Here is an 18,939-nt window from a genome sequence, read left to right as displayed (position 1 = left end):
AATCAATGGAATAGTCCAAATCCATAAATAAAATAAATGGAATAGCCCAAATCCATTGATATAAAGTTTTTGTTCAATAACTATATTTCTTACAGTAAAATCATTGGGATGATTAAATGGAACAACATACGAAATCAATGGAATAACTATTCCAATGACTATTTTGGTCGTCCAATTGCTGAAACCTGTAGAGCTCAACAAGACGAGTCCAACGGTGACGGTGATTCGCGAAGAGATGGCTTATGGTGGTCAGATCGAGCTTCAAAAGTTCTCATTTGGCCATGACCTCAAACTCATATTCCGATGAAATAGGTGATTGTTGGCGACAAACGAAAGGTAAAGGTGAGTCATAATGCTCCAGCGCTTCAGTTTGATGGATCGGTGTCTCAGATTGGTGGCCAGACGGTAGACTTTGGGTTCAGGCAAAGAGGGAGAAAAGAGATAGAGAAAGGAGAGAGAAAAAGAGGGGAAGAGAGAGAACGTGAGAGTGTAGGGGAGATGTAAGAGTGTGGGTATATGTTTAAAATTTTTAAAATTTTCTCTCTCATTAACCTAGTCATCAGTCCGATCATTATGCCACCTAGATTTGGGTTCTTTTGGGCTACCTAGCATTGTTGTATTTTTATTTATGGTTTTGTATTTGGACTTGGGCTCAGGTGTTGGGCTTTTTAGGATGCTAAATTGTGAGCTTCAATTCGGAATGGGTTATGAGTCATGTTGATGCGGTTTTCGGTGGCCCTTGAGCACTAATCGACACCAATAATGGAGACCACATCAACAAGTCTACCCTACTTTGTACCCTTTTTTTAATTTCCTTGCTATAAACAACCTCAATTAAATATCATACAGAGATATGAATTGAACTTTTGACACGCATATGTCTAACTCAGTCATCTCTTGTTGGTAGTAAAGACAATCACTTTTTGACCATTAATACCATTGGATTCTAAAAATGCAACAATGCTCATACCAATTTAGTATCCAAAACTTCAAATTAAAACATAGGTAATAATTAGTTACGCTAAATCATGATTTTAACTCTTACAAATCTCATAAAGATTGAGTGTGGCTTAGGCCAATAGCCTTTGTTGTTTGCATTGACATCATCTAATATGAAAAACAAAACCCTCGATGTTAAAGTACGATGCTTGGGTGTATTTGCATTAATAGTAACGATCTATAATCCATGAACCTTGGTGATTTCCCTTGATCCAAATTTTCAAGCCCTTATTCTTTCAAGAATCAACAAATTAGGGTTAACCCAAAATAAAAATCATAATCCTAATCCGATATGTCGTAAATAAGACTGATTCTATCAGACGAATTAGTTAGTTAGACCAAGCTCAAGTTGCTGATATTCTTCATGTTTGGTGAGTGTTTTCCCTTCCTTCATGAACAGAGAAGGAACGTAAGCTACGGCAGGGCCTTGAGCGTGTACTAAAGGGAACCTCTCTGACGCTCAAGTCAATACGAAAATTATACTAGGGAGGATGGCTCGGTGCTCGAGCTCTTCCTCTCTCTCAATGAGTTAAAGTAGCGCAAGAGTTAGAAGATTTTTGCCTGACACTTGAATTTTCCTTTCTATATGAGTTGAAGTGTTATTGTTGTAGTAGGAGTACTCTATCTCATTGGTTTTTATGGGATTTATCGGAGGGTAAATTCCATCCATATTTTTCTCCAAGGGGAACTCGGGCTCTATATAGGGTTGGTATTCTATCGGACACTAATTCTTCAAAAGGGTTTCTATCTGGGATTGAGGCATCTACATCGGTCGGATCCAAGGTCCAGTAACCTTGTTTTTCTTACTCCAACATTCAAGTGCCACGTGGTGATGTTTAAAGGGAATATTTTTTCATGATATATTTGCTTTGCCAGTGTACTTTCTTCAGCATATTTTCTTCTTGGTTTTTCAGTTTAGACTTTATATTCATTATTAACAGGATCTATTAAATTGGAGGATTGGATAATTAGTTATATATATATATATATATATATATATATATATATATATAAATATATATCCAGTATGCAGGATTACCTCTCATTTCTCTTCATCAAGAAATGTACTGGAGTTGATTCAGCCAATGCTGCTTTTTCTTTCTTTTTTAATGGAATGCATCATTTAAACTCAAACTGTACCGGGGAGACCCCGTCATTTTTCTAATTTTCTAATCAGACCCCGGTATTTTTGACCTAAAACACATACGCCCCTCCGTTACCAAGAACACCGCCTTAGCTGAGTATTTAAAGAAATTTTTGAAGTTTCCCGTTAAAACGCCACTACAGAAACCCTAATCACAATTCCTAATACTTTCGTAATGGTGGGATTTGAAGGAAAGTTTCCTAATTAAAAACACCACAACAGCAACCCCTAAATCCCCTGCCCTATTTACAAAGCTCGTTTTTCTTCTTCCCTTTACCTCCTCCCTCCCTTTCTCTTCCAGTCTCAACTAAAGAGGGTACCTGAAACCAAAAGCCCTAAACAAGCAATTGACTTGCAGAGAAGGTACTGACTGCTCTATTAAAGGACTCGGTTACACTCGGAGTACGGAGCCGCTCAGATGGGCCGGCCTGAGCCTTGCGTCTTGTTTGCACAGACCTTTGTTCACCCTCACCTCGACGAATACGTTGACGAAGTACACACACACTCTCTCTCTCTCTCCCCTCTTTTGTAAATTTTGAATTGATCTATTCTCTTTCGAGAGTTGTGGATTTACTCTCTACAACGGACCACAACGGCTAGTTTGAGAAAGATTTCTGAGAGTTGTTGATTTAATTAACCTATATTTCGTTCTTTCTATCTTTCTACGATCTCAGGTATTGTTTGCAGAATCTATTGTTGTTACTGGATGTGAGTTTCTCGAACAGAACGCATCATCGGCTTCTCAAGCATTAACACTTGTTGGGTTTGTAAATTTTGCTAGTGTTCACTATTTTTTTTTCCGATTTTAATTATCTTCTAATTAATTATAGTTAATAAGTAACATTGCTTCTGGAGATTACGTTTTTTGACTTTAGCTTGCTAATTTTCATATTGGGTTTATTCCACTAGGGGGCTGTTCAACATGTTTACTTCTTGATTCCCGCTTCTTTTCTTTTCTTTTTTTAAAAATCAATTTTCAAATTTCCTTAAAAATATTAATTTGGCAGATCACTTAGAATGAAGTCTGAAATTCCAAAGTTGACACTGGGCTTGAGGCATTGGTAATTTGGTAGTGATAGGTTGTATCTTGAAAGATTGCCCAAGACATGTAAATTTTTAGTTATTGCAATTCGGAACCAACATCTTCCTGGTTGCCTGCGAGTGTAGGATGCATATTAATTCTTGAGTATTTATTTCCTAAAGTGCTGTAATCTCTCCAGGGCCACTTCACCTCCATCCTTTGCTCTGGAAGTGTTTGTTCAATGTGAAGGGGAGACAAGATTCAGGCGTCTCTGTCAGCCTTTCCTGTATTCTCATTCTTCTTCCAATGTGTTGGAAGTAGAGGTATTTGCTACATTTTGCATGATTACATTGTTTGATTGAAGTTGCCTTTTTCTTCTTGTTTGGCTACATCGTCTCAACAAACTACCATCTTTTGTTGTTTTTTTACTTCTTGGTGAGTTGTGGAAATATATGTTGAATTTTACTTATTTTGTTCCGAAATGCTATCAATATTTGTCGGGTTTTGTATTTAATCTTTCAGTTCTTTCTAATGGGTTGGTTTATTGATTTAAGCATTTTGTTGTTATTAACAGTTTTGATTTAGGTAGTCACTTACAAATGCGGAGGCTGATTTATTCATTTATTTTTTTGTTTTGGTCAAAACGTATAATCTGGGATGAAAGTTTGTCTTTCTCAGTTATCTAATGGAGGAGTTTCCCAAGAATTATGGTGTTTTGAGTGTTTCCTTGAATTAGTAAAGTGCTTAAGAAAGAAAATAACCTTGTTATCGTCCTGGATGATTTTGCTATTATTGCATATCCGTTGCTGCCTTATTTTACAGTTTACGACTTTACGTGACCATTGTTATCTCCTTAAACATGTAATTGATGCCTTTCTTATGATCACCGGTTATAGTTTTTATGGGCACAATTGTGACTGCCATGCTGGCGAGCATGTGACACAGTGGTAGAGTTGCAAGGGTGCAACCTAGAGGTCACGGGTGCAACCTAGAGGTCACAGGTTCAATTTATGGAAACAATATCTCCACATATTATGTGGGGTTAAGGTTTGCGTACATCCTGGCTGTCCCCCAACACTGCGTTAGTCTTGTGCACGAGAATTATTTACCTATCATGACTGCCATATATACCCATTACTGCTTCAACTTACATTGTCATCTTTTAAATGTGTTTTCTTAATTCTGAATCATCATTGTCACCTAATTGAATAATTCCATATTAAATTGATTTGAATTTTGCAAATGCCTAAAGCTTCTAATTCGACGCATATTAGATCTCAGAAGATTTAGGATTCTTGGCAAAAGAGCAAAATCCAAAGAGAATGATGCAGTAATTTTTTGCAGGCTGTTGTAACTAATCATCTAGTTGTCAGGGGCAGTTACCGTAGTCTGAGCTTGGTTATTTATGGAAACACAGCGGAGGATCTTGGTCAATTCAATATTGAGTTTGATGATAACTCAATTACTAATCTTGTGACTTCTACTGAAGGAAAGCTTGAGGACCTCCCTTTGGCACTACGTTCAACTAACAGGAAAATTGAGGAATCACTTTCCTCTCTGAAAGTGTTATCATTACCCAGTGTTGTGAGTGACATAACCGTTGATGTTAAACAGTTTTTACAGCTAACTTCTAAAGTTTTGGAGACTTCTAAAGTTTTGGAGTTGTCAATCATTGGGCATACAGTGGATAAAGTTGTGAGTACCGTGGTCTCAGCAGCATCTTCATGTGTCTCCAATGATTTTTGTTGTGAAGCAATCAATCGGAAACATTGTGCTTTGGGTGGATCCAAAAATTCTGTAGAGATAAACCATATTATGAATGAGGCAAGAAAAGAGCTTCTTGAGTTTGTTGGTGGACACGAATCTACTGAATTGTTGGCGGAGTGTAATTTTATTGAAACCGGAGCTGATTTGGCTACTTCTAAACAGTTGGTTGATATGTTGAGCCAGTACTTTGATTTTCAAAAGAGCAGCAGGTGTGCTGAGAATGATGAGCTTCCACAGGTGATTTACCATCTTCTTTCCTGATGTATTGTGTTAGTTGATTGCATATCTTCTTTGTTAGTGCAGATACAAATACTCTCTCTCTCTCTCTCTCCCATCTTTCTCCTTATGTGTGTGTGTGTGTGTCTATATATATATATATATATATATATAGTTATTCATGTATATATGTACTGAGGTTTAGGTATGTATATCAGTGTCAGAACAAGAATGTCATTCTTGGGTTGGGCATGGCTCTTTTATTGTGCTCTGGTAGAGAAAGCTGCTTTCACTTTGTCAATGGTGGTGGAATGGAGCAGATTGCGCATGTTTTTTCTGGAAACATGCAGAATTCTTCCCCCATTGCACTACTGTTACTTGGAGTCATCGAGCAGGCTACTCGCTACTCAGTTGGGTGTGAAGGCTTTTTAGGTTGGTGGCCTCGTGAAGATGAAGATATACCATCTGGTATTAGCGAGAGTTATAGTCAATTGTTGAAGCTATTCCTGCAAAAACCTCGTCATGATGTGGCTTCTCTTGCTGCTTATGTCCTTCATCGCCTCCGATTTTATGAAGTTGTTTCCAGATATGAGGTATAATTTTAAACTGGTGCTGCTAACCCCTTTGTCTCTTTACATTTGAAAATTTGTTCTAGGTTATTACAGTTCTATTGTTTGCCAGCATGCAGTTCTATCTGTGCTGGAGGGTCAGTCTGCTTGTGGTAGGGTAACAAGCGTCTCCTTGGACATGCTTATCAGTGCTAAATTACAACTTGAAAAGCTATTGGTCAGTTGTGTTTGCACTTTTCATTTCTCTTGCTTTGAGAACATTTGGTTGAGGCTGGTCTTGCTTTTGAATGTGCATATAAATTTGCAATTTATTCTTAGTTAATGTATGTTGACAAGTTTCAATGCAGAAATTGATTAATTCACGTGGTCCAGTTGAAGATCCTTCTCCTGTGGCTTGGACAAAACGTTTATTATTTCTTGGTCAAACAGAAGGACTATTGTCCTATAAAGCTACAAGTTACTTGATTGATTCCTCGACTTGTTGCTTTTCAAATTGGGACATCGACTCTCATTTGCTGGCACTTCTCAAGGTACATAAATCTATTAAATTTCTTTTTCACTCTTCAGGAAGATCCTGATTGGGCTTGCCCCCAAGCACCCACACGGTTTTCTGATTGTGCTTCCGAAATGAATGTTGTTTTGTCAAATATTGAAAGTGATAAGGTTCTAGGAAACTTTGAGTACGTCTGTGCTAACGGATGTTTCTGCATTAACATAATTTCTTTTCAAATTTAAGGTAGATGGATTTGTTCTCGCACTAGCTTATGATTGGCATCTAGAAGTGATACTTTATTCCATGTTGACTATTGCATGAATAACAATATGAAGAAAAGGGTAGTTTCTCTTATCATTATAATTTCAACCTTTCCTTATAAAGTAATTACCAGTTTGTATTTTATTTAAACACATCTGACTGACCATCTAAAATCCGGAAGAGCTTTGTTTGTTGCTTTCTAGTAAAGCATTTCCCCTGTCATTTGCTATTATGTTTGTGCTAAGAGTAGACTGCTGCTACTTTCTAACTTTTTCTTTGTATATAAGCTAATTAATATGGGCTCTCTGGGGGGCAATTGGATTTTGGCGAATGTGTAGCTGTATCTATTGATACCAACATGTCTTTTTCGATGCAGGAGAGGGGATTTATACCATTGTCTGCTGCGCTGTTGGCATCGCCAATATTGCGTTCAGAAGTGGGAGATGTGATTGAAACTTTTGTGGATATTGCGTCAACTATGGGGGCCATAGTTCTTGCACTTCTTTCATGTCGTTCAGGTTTTGTTAATGTGTCACCAAGGCTCCTTTCACCCCTCATAATTTCTTAGTTGAAGGTAGAGAGAGTTTTGATATATGTTGCATTTCTTCTTTCCAGGTTTAATCTTTCTATCACATCAGCCTGACCTGGCAGCTACATTGATTGGGGTCTTGAAGGGTGCTGATGATATGCACAAAGAAGAGTGTGTTCCTCTTCGTTATGCATCTGTTTTAATATCAAAGGGTTTGGTTTGCAGTCCGCGGGAAGTAGGGATGATTCTTGAGATGCATTTGAGGGTGGTTAGTTAAATTTCTTAACCTTTGTGTGTTTTCCATTTGAAAAAAAAGAGCAGACAAAACTTAGGCTTTCATTGGTAGAATTCTTCCTTTTCTTCATAGCAAAGGCAGGCTTGTGCAAAGTTTAATTGTTTTCTTATGTTTGGAGTAGGTTAACGCTGTGGATCGTTTGCTTTTATTGAGTCCAGACTCAGAAGAATTTTTGTGGGTGCTGTGGGAGCTATGTGGTCTCTCTAGGTTAAGTGATTGCCTTATCTGGTTAACTTGTGTCTAAAGGTCGAGCATGTGAACTTATAGCTCATGGTTCTGTCATATTTTTCAGGTCTGATTGTGGACGCCAGGCTTTGTTGATTCTGGGATATTTTCCTGAGGTATCAGTAAATGTTCTATCAAAAGCCAGCTTCCTGTGGCTTGCAAAAAATTATTTTCAGTTCAAAACTTGTGTTCAATTATTCAAGCAGCCCAAACGATGTTGCAATGTTCTTTTAATTGAGTGCTTGACAATTTCAGCGAGGTAGGAATTGGGAGCTAGTCTCCTGCAGATAACATGGAAGAAACCAAGAGAAAAAATGAAGCTGGTTATTCAGCTGTTGAAATGACTGCTTAATGTCCTTATACCTCCCTAGATACCAATTTCATGCCTTAATATTGTTTTGGAACAAAAACTTCCCTACATTCTAGAAAAAAGAATATGAACTTCCTATTCATTAGCTCTAGGGATCCCTCCCTTATGATTACAGTTGATGCAAATCAAAATTGTCAGATTTATCTGTTGCTACAGTCTTTCACAAAGATTAGGGAAAGTCTTAAAAGGAATCTCCTTGTTTCTTCTATGATTGACCCCATAATGCCAATTATCTAGGGACTAGTATCCATCATGGTAAGCTTCGTAATTATTTAAATGTCAATTGATTCATGAAATCAGTTTGTTATTATGAATTACTGATTTTCTACATCAAAGACTTTGAACAGCTCTCTTCGTGTACCTGCTATTTTTTTGGTGCTAGTGTCCTTTGCTCCTTTACTTAGAGTAAGGGTATATCAGTCCGTGAAATGCATCTGGGTGGGGTAAACAGTCTTAGAAACCTGGCAGTTTAACATAATGAATTTTGTTTTGGTTCTCGAGTTTCAAATGTATCTAGCTTGTTGTGTTTCGCTGCACTGTGCAATTGTTTTTTTCCTTTTTTTTTTAACTATATATTTTATAATTAGCTTAAATTTTGTAGGCTTTAAAACTACTGATTGAAGCTTTGCATTCTGTCAAAGAACCGGGGCCAATTTCCAAGGATGCTGGTAGTCCAATTACTGTGCTGTTAATTTTGATATATCAGTAAAGATTTTATGGTTAGATGATTATTAAATGTGGTTGGTAAAATACTGGATATGCAGGAACTTCACCTCTCAATATTGCGATATTCCACTCAGCTGCTGAGATTTTTGAAATCATTGTCACTGACTCAACTGCATCTTCTCTGAGCGCTTGGATTGAATATGCTATGGAACTTCAAACGGCTTTGCGTTCTTCTTCTCCTGGGTCAAATAGGAAAGATGCTCCAGCACGGCTGCTGGAATGGATAGATGCTGGTGTAGTTTATCATAAAAATGGGGTTATTGGTGTTTTACGGTATGCTGCTGTGTTAGCTTCTGGAGGAGATGCGCACTTATCCTCAACCACTATGTTAGTCTCTGATCTGACAGATGTGGATATTGTTGATGGAGATTCTTCTGCGAGTCCCGATCTTAATGTTGTGGACAATCTTGGGAAGGTTACCTCTGAAAAGACTTTTGATGGTGTTAATCTCCGCGACTCTTCTGTTGCCCAATTGACAACAGCAATGCGGATTTTGGCATTCATTTCAGAGAACTCGGTGTGTATTGTCTATTTTCAGCCACATTATAGTAATATATTGTGACATTGCTCATTATGGTTCTTTTGCTGTAGACTGTTGCTGCTGCCCTTTATGATGAAGGTGCCATCACTGTCGTATATGCAGTTCTGGTCAACTGCAGTTTCATGTTTGAGAGGTTCTCAAACAGTTATGGTAAGTTTTTGGTTGTGCTTTTTTCACAAGGTTGGGTTTATTAGTTTATTATTGAGATTGATGTGGTTTATGTATTTTGCACTTATAGGATTTTGTAGGTAACACTAAGCAAAGATGATCATGACCATGCATTCCAAAATAAATATGATCATCACCCTAACCCTAAACTTTGCGTATCACCCTAAACGGTACTGTAGAAACATTCTGTTTTGATTAAGTGGGTTGTGTACTTGTGTTTAGCTCTCTAGGATAGGAGCTTAGGGGTGGACAGGTGTTTTACTAACAAGGGTAAGCGGAAGTTGATTTCAATGGTCTCTTTGCTAACATGTTGCAAACTTTCTCTGGAAAGAAACAAATGAGCTTTTTTGAAGGCATAGAGACAGGGAGCAGAAAAGCTTTAGATGGCTGGTTTAATACTTTTGAGATTATTGGTTTCTTATCAAGATAATAGCAGCATCTATAATTTTATGGATTGTTTTCTTTTTTCTTTGTTAGAATATATATAAATGATGAAATGCCCCAGCCCAACACGTTAACTTATTGGGTTGAATGACAAAGTAACTAATGTTAACATGGTATTAGAGCAGGAGGTCTTGGGTTCAAACCTTAGCTTCCGCAATTTAAACCCTCGTTTGTGCCCCCAAGTGTAGGCCTTTGTCTGTGTTTGTGGTTGTCCCAAGTGTGGGCCTTGCGTGAGAGTAGCCCTAGTGTTGGGCCTCGTTTGTTGTGCACGTGTTGGGCAAATGATGTGAAATGCCCCAACCCAACAAGTTAACTTATTGGGTTGGATGGCAAAGTAACTAATGTTTAACATTCTTAATTGGATGTTTTTCTTCTCGTTGCACTGTCTTTGGTAGCACCTGCTTGGTGCCCTTAAACAAAGTTGTTCTATTAAAAAGAACTGAAATTAGTGGAGTATAAAAGAAATTGAAACAAGTCCACTTTCAACATTCTTGCACATTAGTCAATGTTTTATTTAATCAATGTTTGTGATGTTTAAAGTTCATTTAGATAAGGGAATGATAACTCTATTCTAGAGTTCAAATATTAGAGCTAGGACTGCAAGTCTATGTGTATTATGATAATTTTCTGTTTATGACATGTACACATCATGTTATGGGAATCACTATCAGTCATCTTCTGCTATTTGATTATCATATTAATAATGCACATCTTCTTTCTTTTTGGAAATCTTGAAAAGATTACCTCGTTGATGAGAGTACAGAAGGCAACTCTACATCTGATTTACTGGTGGAACGCTATCGTGAGCAGAGTTTAGTCGATCTTTTGGTGCCCTCTCTGGTATTGCTTAGCAACCTTCTTCATAAATTACAGGTGAGCTTCATTTGGCATCAAGTCTCTTATCAGGTTATAAGTTACTTCACTACAATCCCTCTGATGAACTGAGAGTTCTGTTTGAGATATGCGTTGTGAGATGCATGTGATTATTAGTTACAAGATTTAGTGAGCTTATCTGAAACTAGTTAGGGTCATAGATAATTGGCTTACTATTATTAAGTCCTTGCTTTCTAGGCTTTGTCACAACTTCCAAGGGTCAATTAGCTTTGCTGTAAATTCGTTGCCACGCTTTGTTTCTGGGCTTTTGTTTCCTTTTTTTTTCTTTGCATCTGTTTCTGTAGGCTTCGCCTTCTTGGTGGCATCTAGTCAAGTTTCTTTTGCATTTGCAAAAAAGGTCTTACCCAAAACTATGCATTCACTTTATGAGGTGATCATATAGTTTCTTTGCAAACTGAGCAATAAGAATTGCCTGGATGGCTCTTTGCAAGCCACCTATGTAGCTGTTTTGAACCAATTCTTTTTTTGTGTCATCTTGAACAACATACATCATTACATCTTTATCTACCATTAAAAGAATCGACTTTATTGATTTTTTGTTGATTTTTTAACAGGAAGCTAATGAGCAACATAGAAATACAAGACTAATGAATGCCCTTCTACGCTTGCATCGAGAAGTAAGGTATTTGCTAAAAATGTTTCCTTGTTTGCCTTCTAAGAGTTTGATAATTTATTCTGTGCCTAACTGTGTTAAGGCATTTTAACTGCAGCACAAAGCTAGCGGCGTGTGCAGCAGACTTGTCCTCAGCTTATCCTGATTCTGCACTTGGTTTTGGAGCTGTATGTCATCTAATTGTGTCAGCAGTTGCTTGCTGGCCGGTGTATGGCTGGACTCCTGGCCTTTTCCACTCCCTTATAACAAGCGTTCAAGCCACGTCATTCCAGGCTTTGGGTCCAAAAGAAGCTTGCAGTTTGCTGTGTATTTTGGTATGCCGTTGTTCTTCATGTATTATTGCATAGATCATGATGTTGCTGATTTTATTAATAGGACCATGTTGTTGAAATTGTCATGAATTACTGAAGATAAGTTTTAATTGGGGACTAATTTTATGAAATTGACATTTCCTTCACTTCTGTTCTTTTGTTGCAAGAATGATTTGTTTCCGGAAGAAGGTATCTGGCTTTGGAGGAATGGCATGCCCCTGTCATGTGGCCTAAGTACGGTGGCTGTTGGAACATTGCTAGGGCCTCTGAAGGGAAGACAGGTTGATTGGTATCTTGAGGCTAGATACCTTGAGAGACTGCTTTGCCAATTGAACCCACAGCTTGACAAAATTGCCCAGATTGTGCAGCATTATGCTATTTCTGTATGTGTGTCTTTCCCCAAACTGTTGGCTTGAACTTATTTTCGTTCTTTCTTTTTTACATAGTCCCTGAGTGGTGATATGAATCTATTTTTCTTTTGTAAGTAAGGACTTACTTTTTTTTCATCTTCTCTCACTGGTATTAATAATGCGCTTTATCTACAGGCACTGGTTGTCATACAGGACATGCTTCGAGTTCTTATAATTCGCATTGCTTGCCAAAAGGGTAAAAATGCTTCAGTACTTCTGCGACCCATATTATCGTGGATTCAGGATCACGTTTCTGACTTGTCTCCACCATCAGATGTGGATGCTTACAAGGTGACAATTTCTTTCATTTCTTGCCTTCTACAGCTTGTCTGGTGCATTGTATTTATCCTTTACTTTCTACAGATTTGCAGGTTTCTTGACTTCATTGCTAGCTTATTGGAGCACCCACGAGCCAAGGTTTATCAGCATTCAGCAATTATTTTTGTTTATTACCGCCTGAATCATTTATTTGTTCTAGTTTATTTGACACTATAAGTTTCACTTATGATGATGTTGTATTTACTAGGCGCTAGTGTTAGAGGAGGAGGGCATTCAGCTACTGTTGAAGGTTCTGGAGAGGTGTTTTCATGCCATTGATTCAGATGGGAAACAGAGCTTGAGCAGTGAAAAAGCCGGGTTTAGTATGATTAATTGGTGCCTCCCCGTGTTCAAGTTCTTTGCACTACTTTGTAATCCTCAGACGTCCCTCCTGTACCCTGGGAGACATGATATGTGAGTAAATTATGTGTTTGTATGATATGTGTGCATTCCCTCTTATATGGGGTGGCCTAAATTTATTGCTAATTTCTTCGCGTCTTTACTAGGCACAACAATTCTGGAGAAATGGTAACTAGAGATTGGTTGTTACTTATACGTCACATCCTCAAGTTTTGCCAGGTAACCTCTAATTCCTATATTTGATAATGCTTTAAAATGTAATTCTGTTCAGCTGATTATTCTCTCTCAACATTTATAAGAATGCATTGCAGTTAATATCAACTTTATGAGGACGGGAAACAATATTTAGTTAGTTATTACTTTTTCTATGTTATCTAGGTGTGTTTCACTTTTTTCCCCTACTTTTCTTTTGGCAATAAGGAGAGAATTTTGTTGCTCTGTACTGTAACAAAGGAAAACCTTTTCTTCCAGGTCCTTCCAGTTGGAAAGCAGTTACTTTCTTGTCTCACTGCTTTTAAAGAATTAGGTTCTTGCAATGAAGGTCGACATGCTCTCTTGACCACTGTACTTGGTGATAACTCTGGCATTCTGGAATTGGAGTCTGAGAGGCAACCGGAAAGGGACGATAAAGATATGGTTAATGACTTTGAATGGAGAGAGTGTCCCCCTTTGCTATGTTGCTGGAGAAAGTTACTGAAATCAGTTGACACGGAAGATGTTTTGCCTGCTGATACAATCGAGGCTGTTAATGCATTGTGTTTAGGCTCTTTATGCTTTTGCATTGACGAGAAAAGGTGTGTCATCTACTTGCATGCTTTACCTCTTGAATGATCTGGTCAATTACATATGCTTTAGGTTCTATATGCTTTTGCATCAATGGGAAAAAGGCGAGTTATCTACATATATGGTTGACCACTTGAGTGATGCAGGCTTCTAGACGATTCCGTATTCAGGTTCATCTCTGTCAACAATTTTAAAATATCAAACTTAAGAAAATTCATACCAGAACTAGCTGCAATAATAACAATAGAAAAGTGGAGAATGTAAATATATCATTGTACTTTTCAGAATAAGAATTCGGATGTTTTAGATCGAGTTAAATGGACGTGTTCCTATAATTTTCTTACTTCCTCTTCTAATGTTACTCCTTCCTCCACTGTTCGTTAACCTTGCAGAGTTTCTGTATATCCTCGTTGCAATTCATTTAACGGCACATTTAGTCCTTCTCTCCTGGCTACAATGGTTTTACCTTAAAGTTATCGCATATTTTTCCAGATCTTTTATCCTTTTATCCTCTAAAGTGAACCCTAAGTCCCTAACCCTAGCTTTCTTTCTGCCATTATTTTTCCACCAACCTGGGAAGATGTTGAACCCTAATATATCAATAATGGGGCCTAAATTTGCAGTCACTATGTTGCCTCAAAGTTGTACCAAAAACCAGAAACATTTACATCCCCAAACTGTAAATCCTCTTTTTTCTAGCTTATTGAACCCTAATATATCAATTGTACTAACCTTAAATTACCAAAAAAACTGGAAAAGAAATTCCAAATCTGTCCTACAGTACAACAGCTCTTAAAATATGGCCACAAACTGTGAACAGTTTGTGTGACTGAAATTTGCATTGATTTGTCTTGTATGTGATGTTAGAATATATATACATATATATGATGTGAAATGCCCTAACCCAACAAGATAACTCATTGGGTTGAATGGCAAAGTGACTAATCTTAACATGGTATCGGAGCGGGAGATCTTGGGTTCAAACTTTAGCTTCCACAATTTAAACCCTCATTTGTTGTTGGCCCAAGTGTGGGCCTTTGTGTGAGTAGCCCTAGTGTTGGGACTCGATTGTTGTGCACATGTTGGGCCGTCGGATTGTCCAGTCCACATGTGAGGGGGAGTGTTAAAACATATTATATATATATATATATATATATATAGAGAGAGAGAGAGAGAGAGAGAGAGAGGAATTCTCACATAAGGGTCTAATGTAAGGGTGTAAAATAAGGGTTATGTTTTAATGGTGTGGATGAATGAGATGACAAGTGGGGTCCACTGTTTTGGGTCTCACATGTTTCAAATCAATGGTGTAAACATAGACCCTTATTTTACACCCTTACATTAGACCCTCATGTGAGAATTCCTCTCTCTCTCTCTCTCTCTATATATATATATATATATATATATAAGTCATGCCCCAACCAAACAAGTTAACTTATTGGGTTGAATGGCAAGGTAACTAATCTTAACATAAAGGATATCCTAAAGGCCTTCAGAATCTGAATCATTTTCTGCTGTCAAAAGGTATATTTTGCCTTGCATTGGACATGTGAGAGGTCTCACATGCTTTGCATCAAAGCAAGTGTGTGTGTATATATATTTATTTCACACGCATTTTTTTCTTCAGATATCTACATGAACATTAGTCTTTGTCTTGCTAAACTTTCGTTTCTTTTAAAGATATTTTTTAGTCATAAATTGGGCTTAACTTCACTTTTTTTTTGGAATAGTCTGAACTTGAATGCAGTAGCAGCTATAAGATGCCTATTTGGGCTTCCTGATGATGTTTGCAAAACAGATGACTTTCCTGAGGATAATTTAAAATTCATTCGGGAAATGACTACTGTGTTGGATGAAAAGATGAGCGATTGTAACTATGTGGTTCGGTCGGACATGCGGACCTTTTTGTATCGGGTACAGCTATTCGATAGTTATGTTTCCTACATTTTTATTTTTAGTCTATCCTTTCTGTAATCTTACTGAATTGATCTCTGATTTTCAGGTTTCAGAGTCTACTATGTCATTATTGGCGTTGTTGGAAAAGAATAATGGTTCAGTCCAGATGGATAACATTGTTTCTGTTGAAAATGTTCTTTCGTGGACAAACGAGGTTCTTGTCTCGTTGGACATACCTCAGATGTCGGATGGCAGTGCTGAAAAGGCTGATGATTCTCTTTTCCTGGGAGGACTTGGGGAGAAGTTTCTGTGGGAATGTCCAGAAACATTACCTGACAGGTTGCCACAGACAACTCTCTCTGGTAAGAGGAAGATGCCATCCTTGGAAGGCCCAGGTAGACGCACCAGGGGAGATAATTCAGTGGTTGAGACCACAGGACAAAATTCATTTTCAAGGGGCTCGGTTCCTCCAACCTCATCTGGTACAACTCGCAGGGATATCTTTAGGCATCGCAAACCAAATACTAGCCGACCTCCTTCCATGCATGTGGACGATTATGTTGCGAGAGAGAGAAGTGTTGATGGTGTTAGTAGTAGTAGTAATGTAATAGCCATCCAGCGTGTAGGATCAACTGGTGGGCGGCCCCCATCAATTCACGTGGATGAATTTATGGCTAGACAGAGGGAACGTCAGAATCCTATGGCAACAGTGGTTGGAGAAGGATCAGCACAGGTCAAGAACGTCACTCCTCTGAATGACACAGATACGGAGAAGGCTAATAAGTTGAAGCAATTAAAATCAGATCTTGATGATGATCTTCAGGGAATAGATATAGTTTTTGATGCTGAGGAAAATGAATCTGATGACAAATTGCCCTTTCCTCAGCCTGATGATAATCTGCAGCAACCTGCTCCTTTAACAGTTGAGCAAAGTTCTTCCCATTCAATTGTTGAGGAGACAGAGAATGATGCTAATGAAGGCGGTCAATTTTCTCGCTTAGGAACACCTGTATATGCTGATGAAAATGCCCAGAGTGAGTTCTCTTCTAGAATGTCAGTTTCTCGTCCTGAAGTACCATTGACTCGGGAACCAAGTGTTTCTTCGGATAATAAGTTTCCTGAGCAATCTGAAGATTTTAGGAATGATATCCATAGTAAGACATCTTCTGGGCATGATTCTGCTGGAGCATCAAGTTCTTCTCGATTTCCTGCTGTATTTAGTAATGCACCATCGTCGGTACAGTTACCAGTTGGGTCTAGGATGTTTCCGCAAAATTTCTACGTAAAAAACAGTCCGCAGCACGCTGGTAGTTTTCCTGTTGCTGCTGGATCACGAGGACCTTATGACCAGAAAGTTCTACTAAATCAACCACCTCTACCTCCAATGCCACCTCCACAGTCGATTTCAAACGTAGTATCTCAGTCTAGTGAGTTGGCTCAGGGTCAGTCATCTCCGTTTGCTAATTCTTTGACTGATGGACAGCCGCAAGTACTTACAGCCTTCCAAGTAAGAGAAGATAGGCTTTTTGTTTTGATTCTATCAGTATATTTTCTGTATAATTTGCTGTTTCTCTAATCTGTAATTTAATGACCCCTGTACGTAATGTAATGAGCCTAATGCTTAATTCTATGTAGGTTCTGTCAGAGTATGCACGGACTACTCTCTCTTCTCCTAGTGGATCTGCTAGACATCCCCCACTGCCCCCTACGCCGCCTCCCTTTTCTTCTAGCTCATATAATTTAACATCCGTAAAAACTTCTGGATCCCAATACAATCAGATTACTGGTGGAACAACTGAACTTCCCCAGACATCTGTTTCATCTATGATTGATACTCGGTTGGGTAATTTTTATGCATCTGGACAGACTTCTTATCCACCACTTCCCCTAATGCCACCTTCAGTTTTCAGTCGGCCTTCTGTACCCATGACTCTTTATGGAAACACCCCAACTCAGCAGTTGGGCGAGAATCCCTCAAACATAGTGCAAAATCTCTCTATTCCTCTGTCGTCAATTCAGTCTGTACATTCCCTTGTTCCATTGCAGCCACTCCAGCCCCCACAGATCATACGTCCTCTGCAGCCCCCGCAGCATTTCAGGCCACCAGTGCAAGGTTCACAACAGTTGGAGCAAGTGGAGCCTTTGCAAAATCCAGTTCAAATGCAAATGCTGCAGCAAGTTTCCCAGCAGCCAGAGTTTTCACAGGCACAGCAACAGCAGCAAGTAGCTCATCAGCAAGGCAATATTACATCCCAGCAACTACAGGATTCGGGAATGTCATTACACGAGTATTTCAAGTCTCCAGAAGCTATTCAGGTATGTGCTATGTATAAATTCTTCCAAAATATTCTCCCTGTATGAATTTTCCATGAAATTTTCTATGGTTTTAACTAATCATGGTTACTCTTCTCAACTGACAGTCTTTGCTGAGTGACCGGGATAAACTTTGCCAGCTTTTAGAGCAGCATCCAAAGTTAATGCAGATGCTTCAGGTTACTTTTATTCTTTCATTTCTGTGTCCTTTTACTTATTCTTGCTGGCATTTGCTGCTCATCAGTGATGAAAGAATGAGGCCAAGACAAATAATTACTGATTATCTCTATATGGTTATGGGATTTGTAAAGTTTACTGATCTAATCGTGAGGGGCCTAGGAAACAGATGCCGTCTTTAGTTTAAGTTTTACTAAGGGAGCCAACTCTCGGAAGATTCTGTCTTCCTATATAATTTGAATTCAATCCCTCTTTTTATCTCCCAGATGTGTTCCATGTTGTCTGCATGTTTTTGGGACGATCCTCTATTTGCTTCCCCACTACTGTATTTGTGACTAGATTAGTAGTGAAATGCTTGCTATCAATATTCCATGCTATACTAAGGCTCGGCATTGTTTGGTTGTGTCTTGCTTTACCAGGAAAAATTGGGCCAACTATAGCAATGTGATATGGAATGTGAAGAGGCTGTCTTACGTTCTTAAGGGAGCTGTTATTAGACTCGCGCCATCTATAAAACTTTGTGTGAAGTTATTGCTTCAGCTTTTGTAAGCAGTTGAGACTAGAGAACCATTAAATGTTGATGATCATCAATCATTCACTAGTCTTTTTACATTCACAGTGTACAGGAATGAAGATCCGCGAGTATCATCAGCCTCCAGTAGAATGTAGCCCTGGCGATCTGATATATATTGTGTACTATATGTATATTTTACTTTCCCTTTTCCGAGCAGAACTTTTTTCCATTAAAATGTTGTCAAATTTTATCTACATCATTTCCCATTGAATTCATTGGCTGGAGATTTCTTTTTTGCGCACCGGTTTGTTTCTAGGTCAAGATGGGGCTGCGAACCGGCTGAGAATTAAGGGTGTCTGGATTGAAATAGTTGATCGTCTTGTTCAGCTGCACTAGAGAGTTAGCATGCTTTCTTTGGCTAATTTATCATATTTATAATCTTTGAGAATTAAATTGTTTGATTTGCTTCTTGTAATCAGCTATATCTCCCAGTAAGTTTTAAAGTTCCAAATTGAAGAACCCAAATTGCTATGTTGGATGGCCATTTTTAAAGTAAAATCTTTAGGGAATTTTCTGTGGTCA

The 18,939-nt window shown here is 38.3% G+C and overlaps 1 protein-coding gene across 1 annotated transcript; it reads left to right on the top strand.

Annotated features, from left to right (window-relative positions):
- Nucleotides 1–2,348: 2,348 nt before the first annotated feature.
- LOC119995452 (protein virilizer homolog) lies at nt 2,349–18,805 on the top strand. Its single transcript, XM_038841961.1, has 28 exons — nt 2,349–2,636; nt 2,818–2,906; nt 3,364–3,487; nt 4,509–5,168; nt 5,366–5,740; nt 5,829–5,933; nt 6,064–6,246; nt 6,847–6,988; nt 7,086–7,267; nt 7,416–7,501; nt 7,587–7,635; nt 8,491–8,557; nt 8,654–9,132; nt 9,207–9,306; nt 10,508–10,641; nt 11,217–11,284; nt 11,373–11,589; nt 11,754–11,969; nt 12,132–12,287; nt 12,360–12,413; nt 12,523–12,728; nt 12,821–12,893; nt 13,146–13,468; nt 15,188–15,371; nt 15,460–16,860; nt 16,989–17,669; nt 17,774–17,845; nt 18,263–18,805. The coding sequence occupies exons 1-28, from the start codon at nt 2,562–2,564 to the stop codon at nt 18,281–18,283; spliced, it is 6,522 nt and encodes a 2,173-aa protein (XP_038697889.1). The 5' UTR covers nt 2,349–2,561; the 3' UTR covers nt 18,284–18,805.
- The last annotated feature ends 134 nt before the right edge of the window (nt 18,806–18,939 follow it).

Source organism: Tripterygium wilfordii, chromosome 3, assembly GCF_013401445.1.
Source record: "Tripterygium wilfordii isolate XIE 37 chromosome 3, ASM1340144v1, whole genome shotgun sequence".
Taxonomy (NCBI): domain Eukaryota; kingdom Viridiplantae; phylum Streptophyta; class Magnoliopsida; order Celastrales; family Celastraceae; genus Tripterygium; species Tripterygium wilfordii.
Note: the sequence above shows the minus strand (reverse complement) of the source record. Positions and strands in the feature narration are given on the sequence as shown.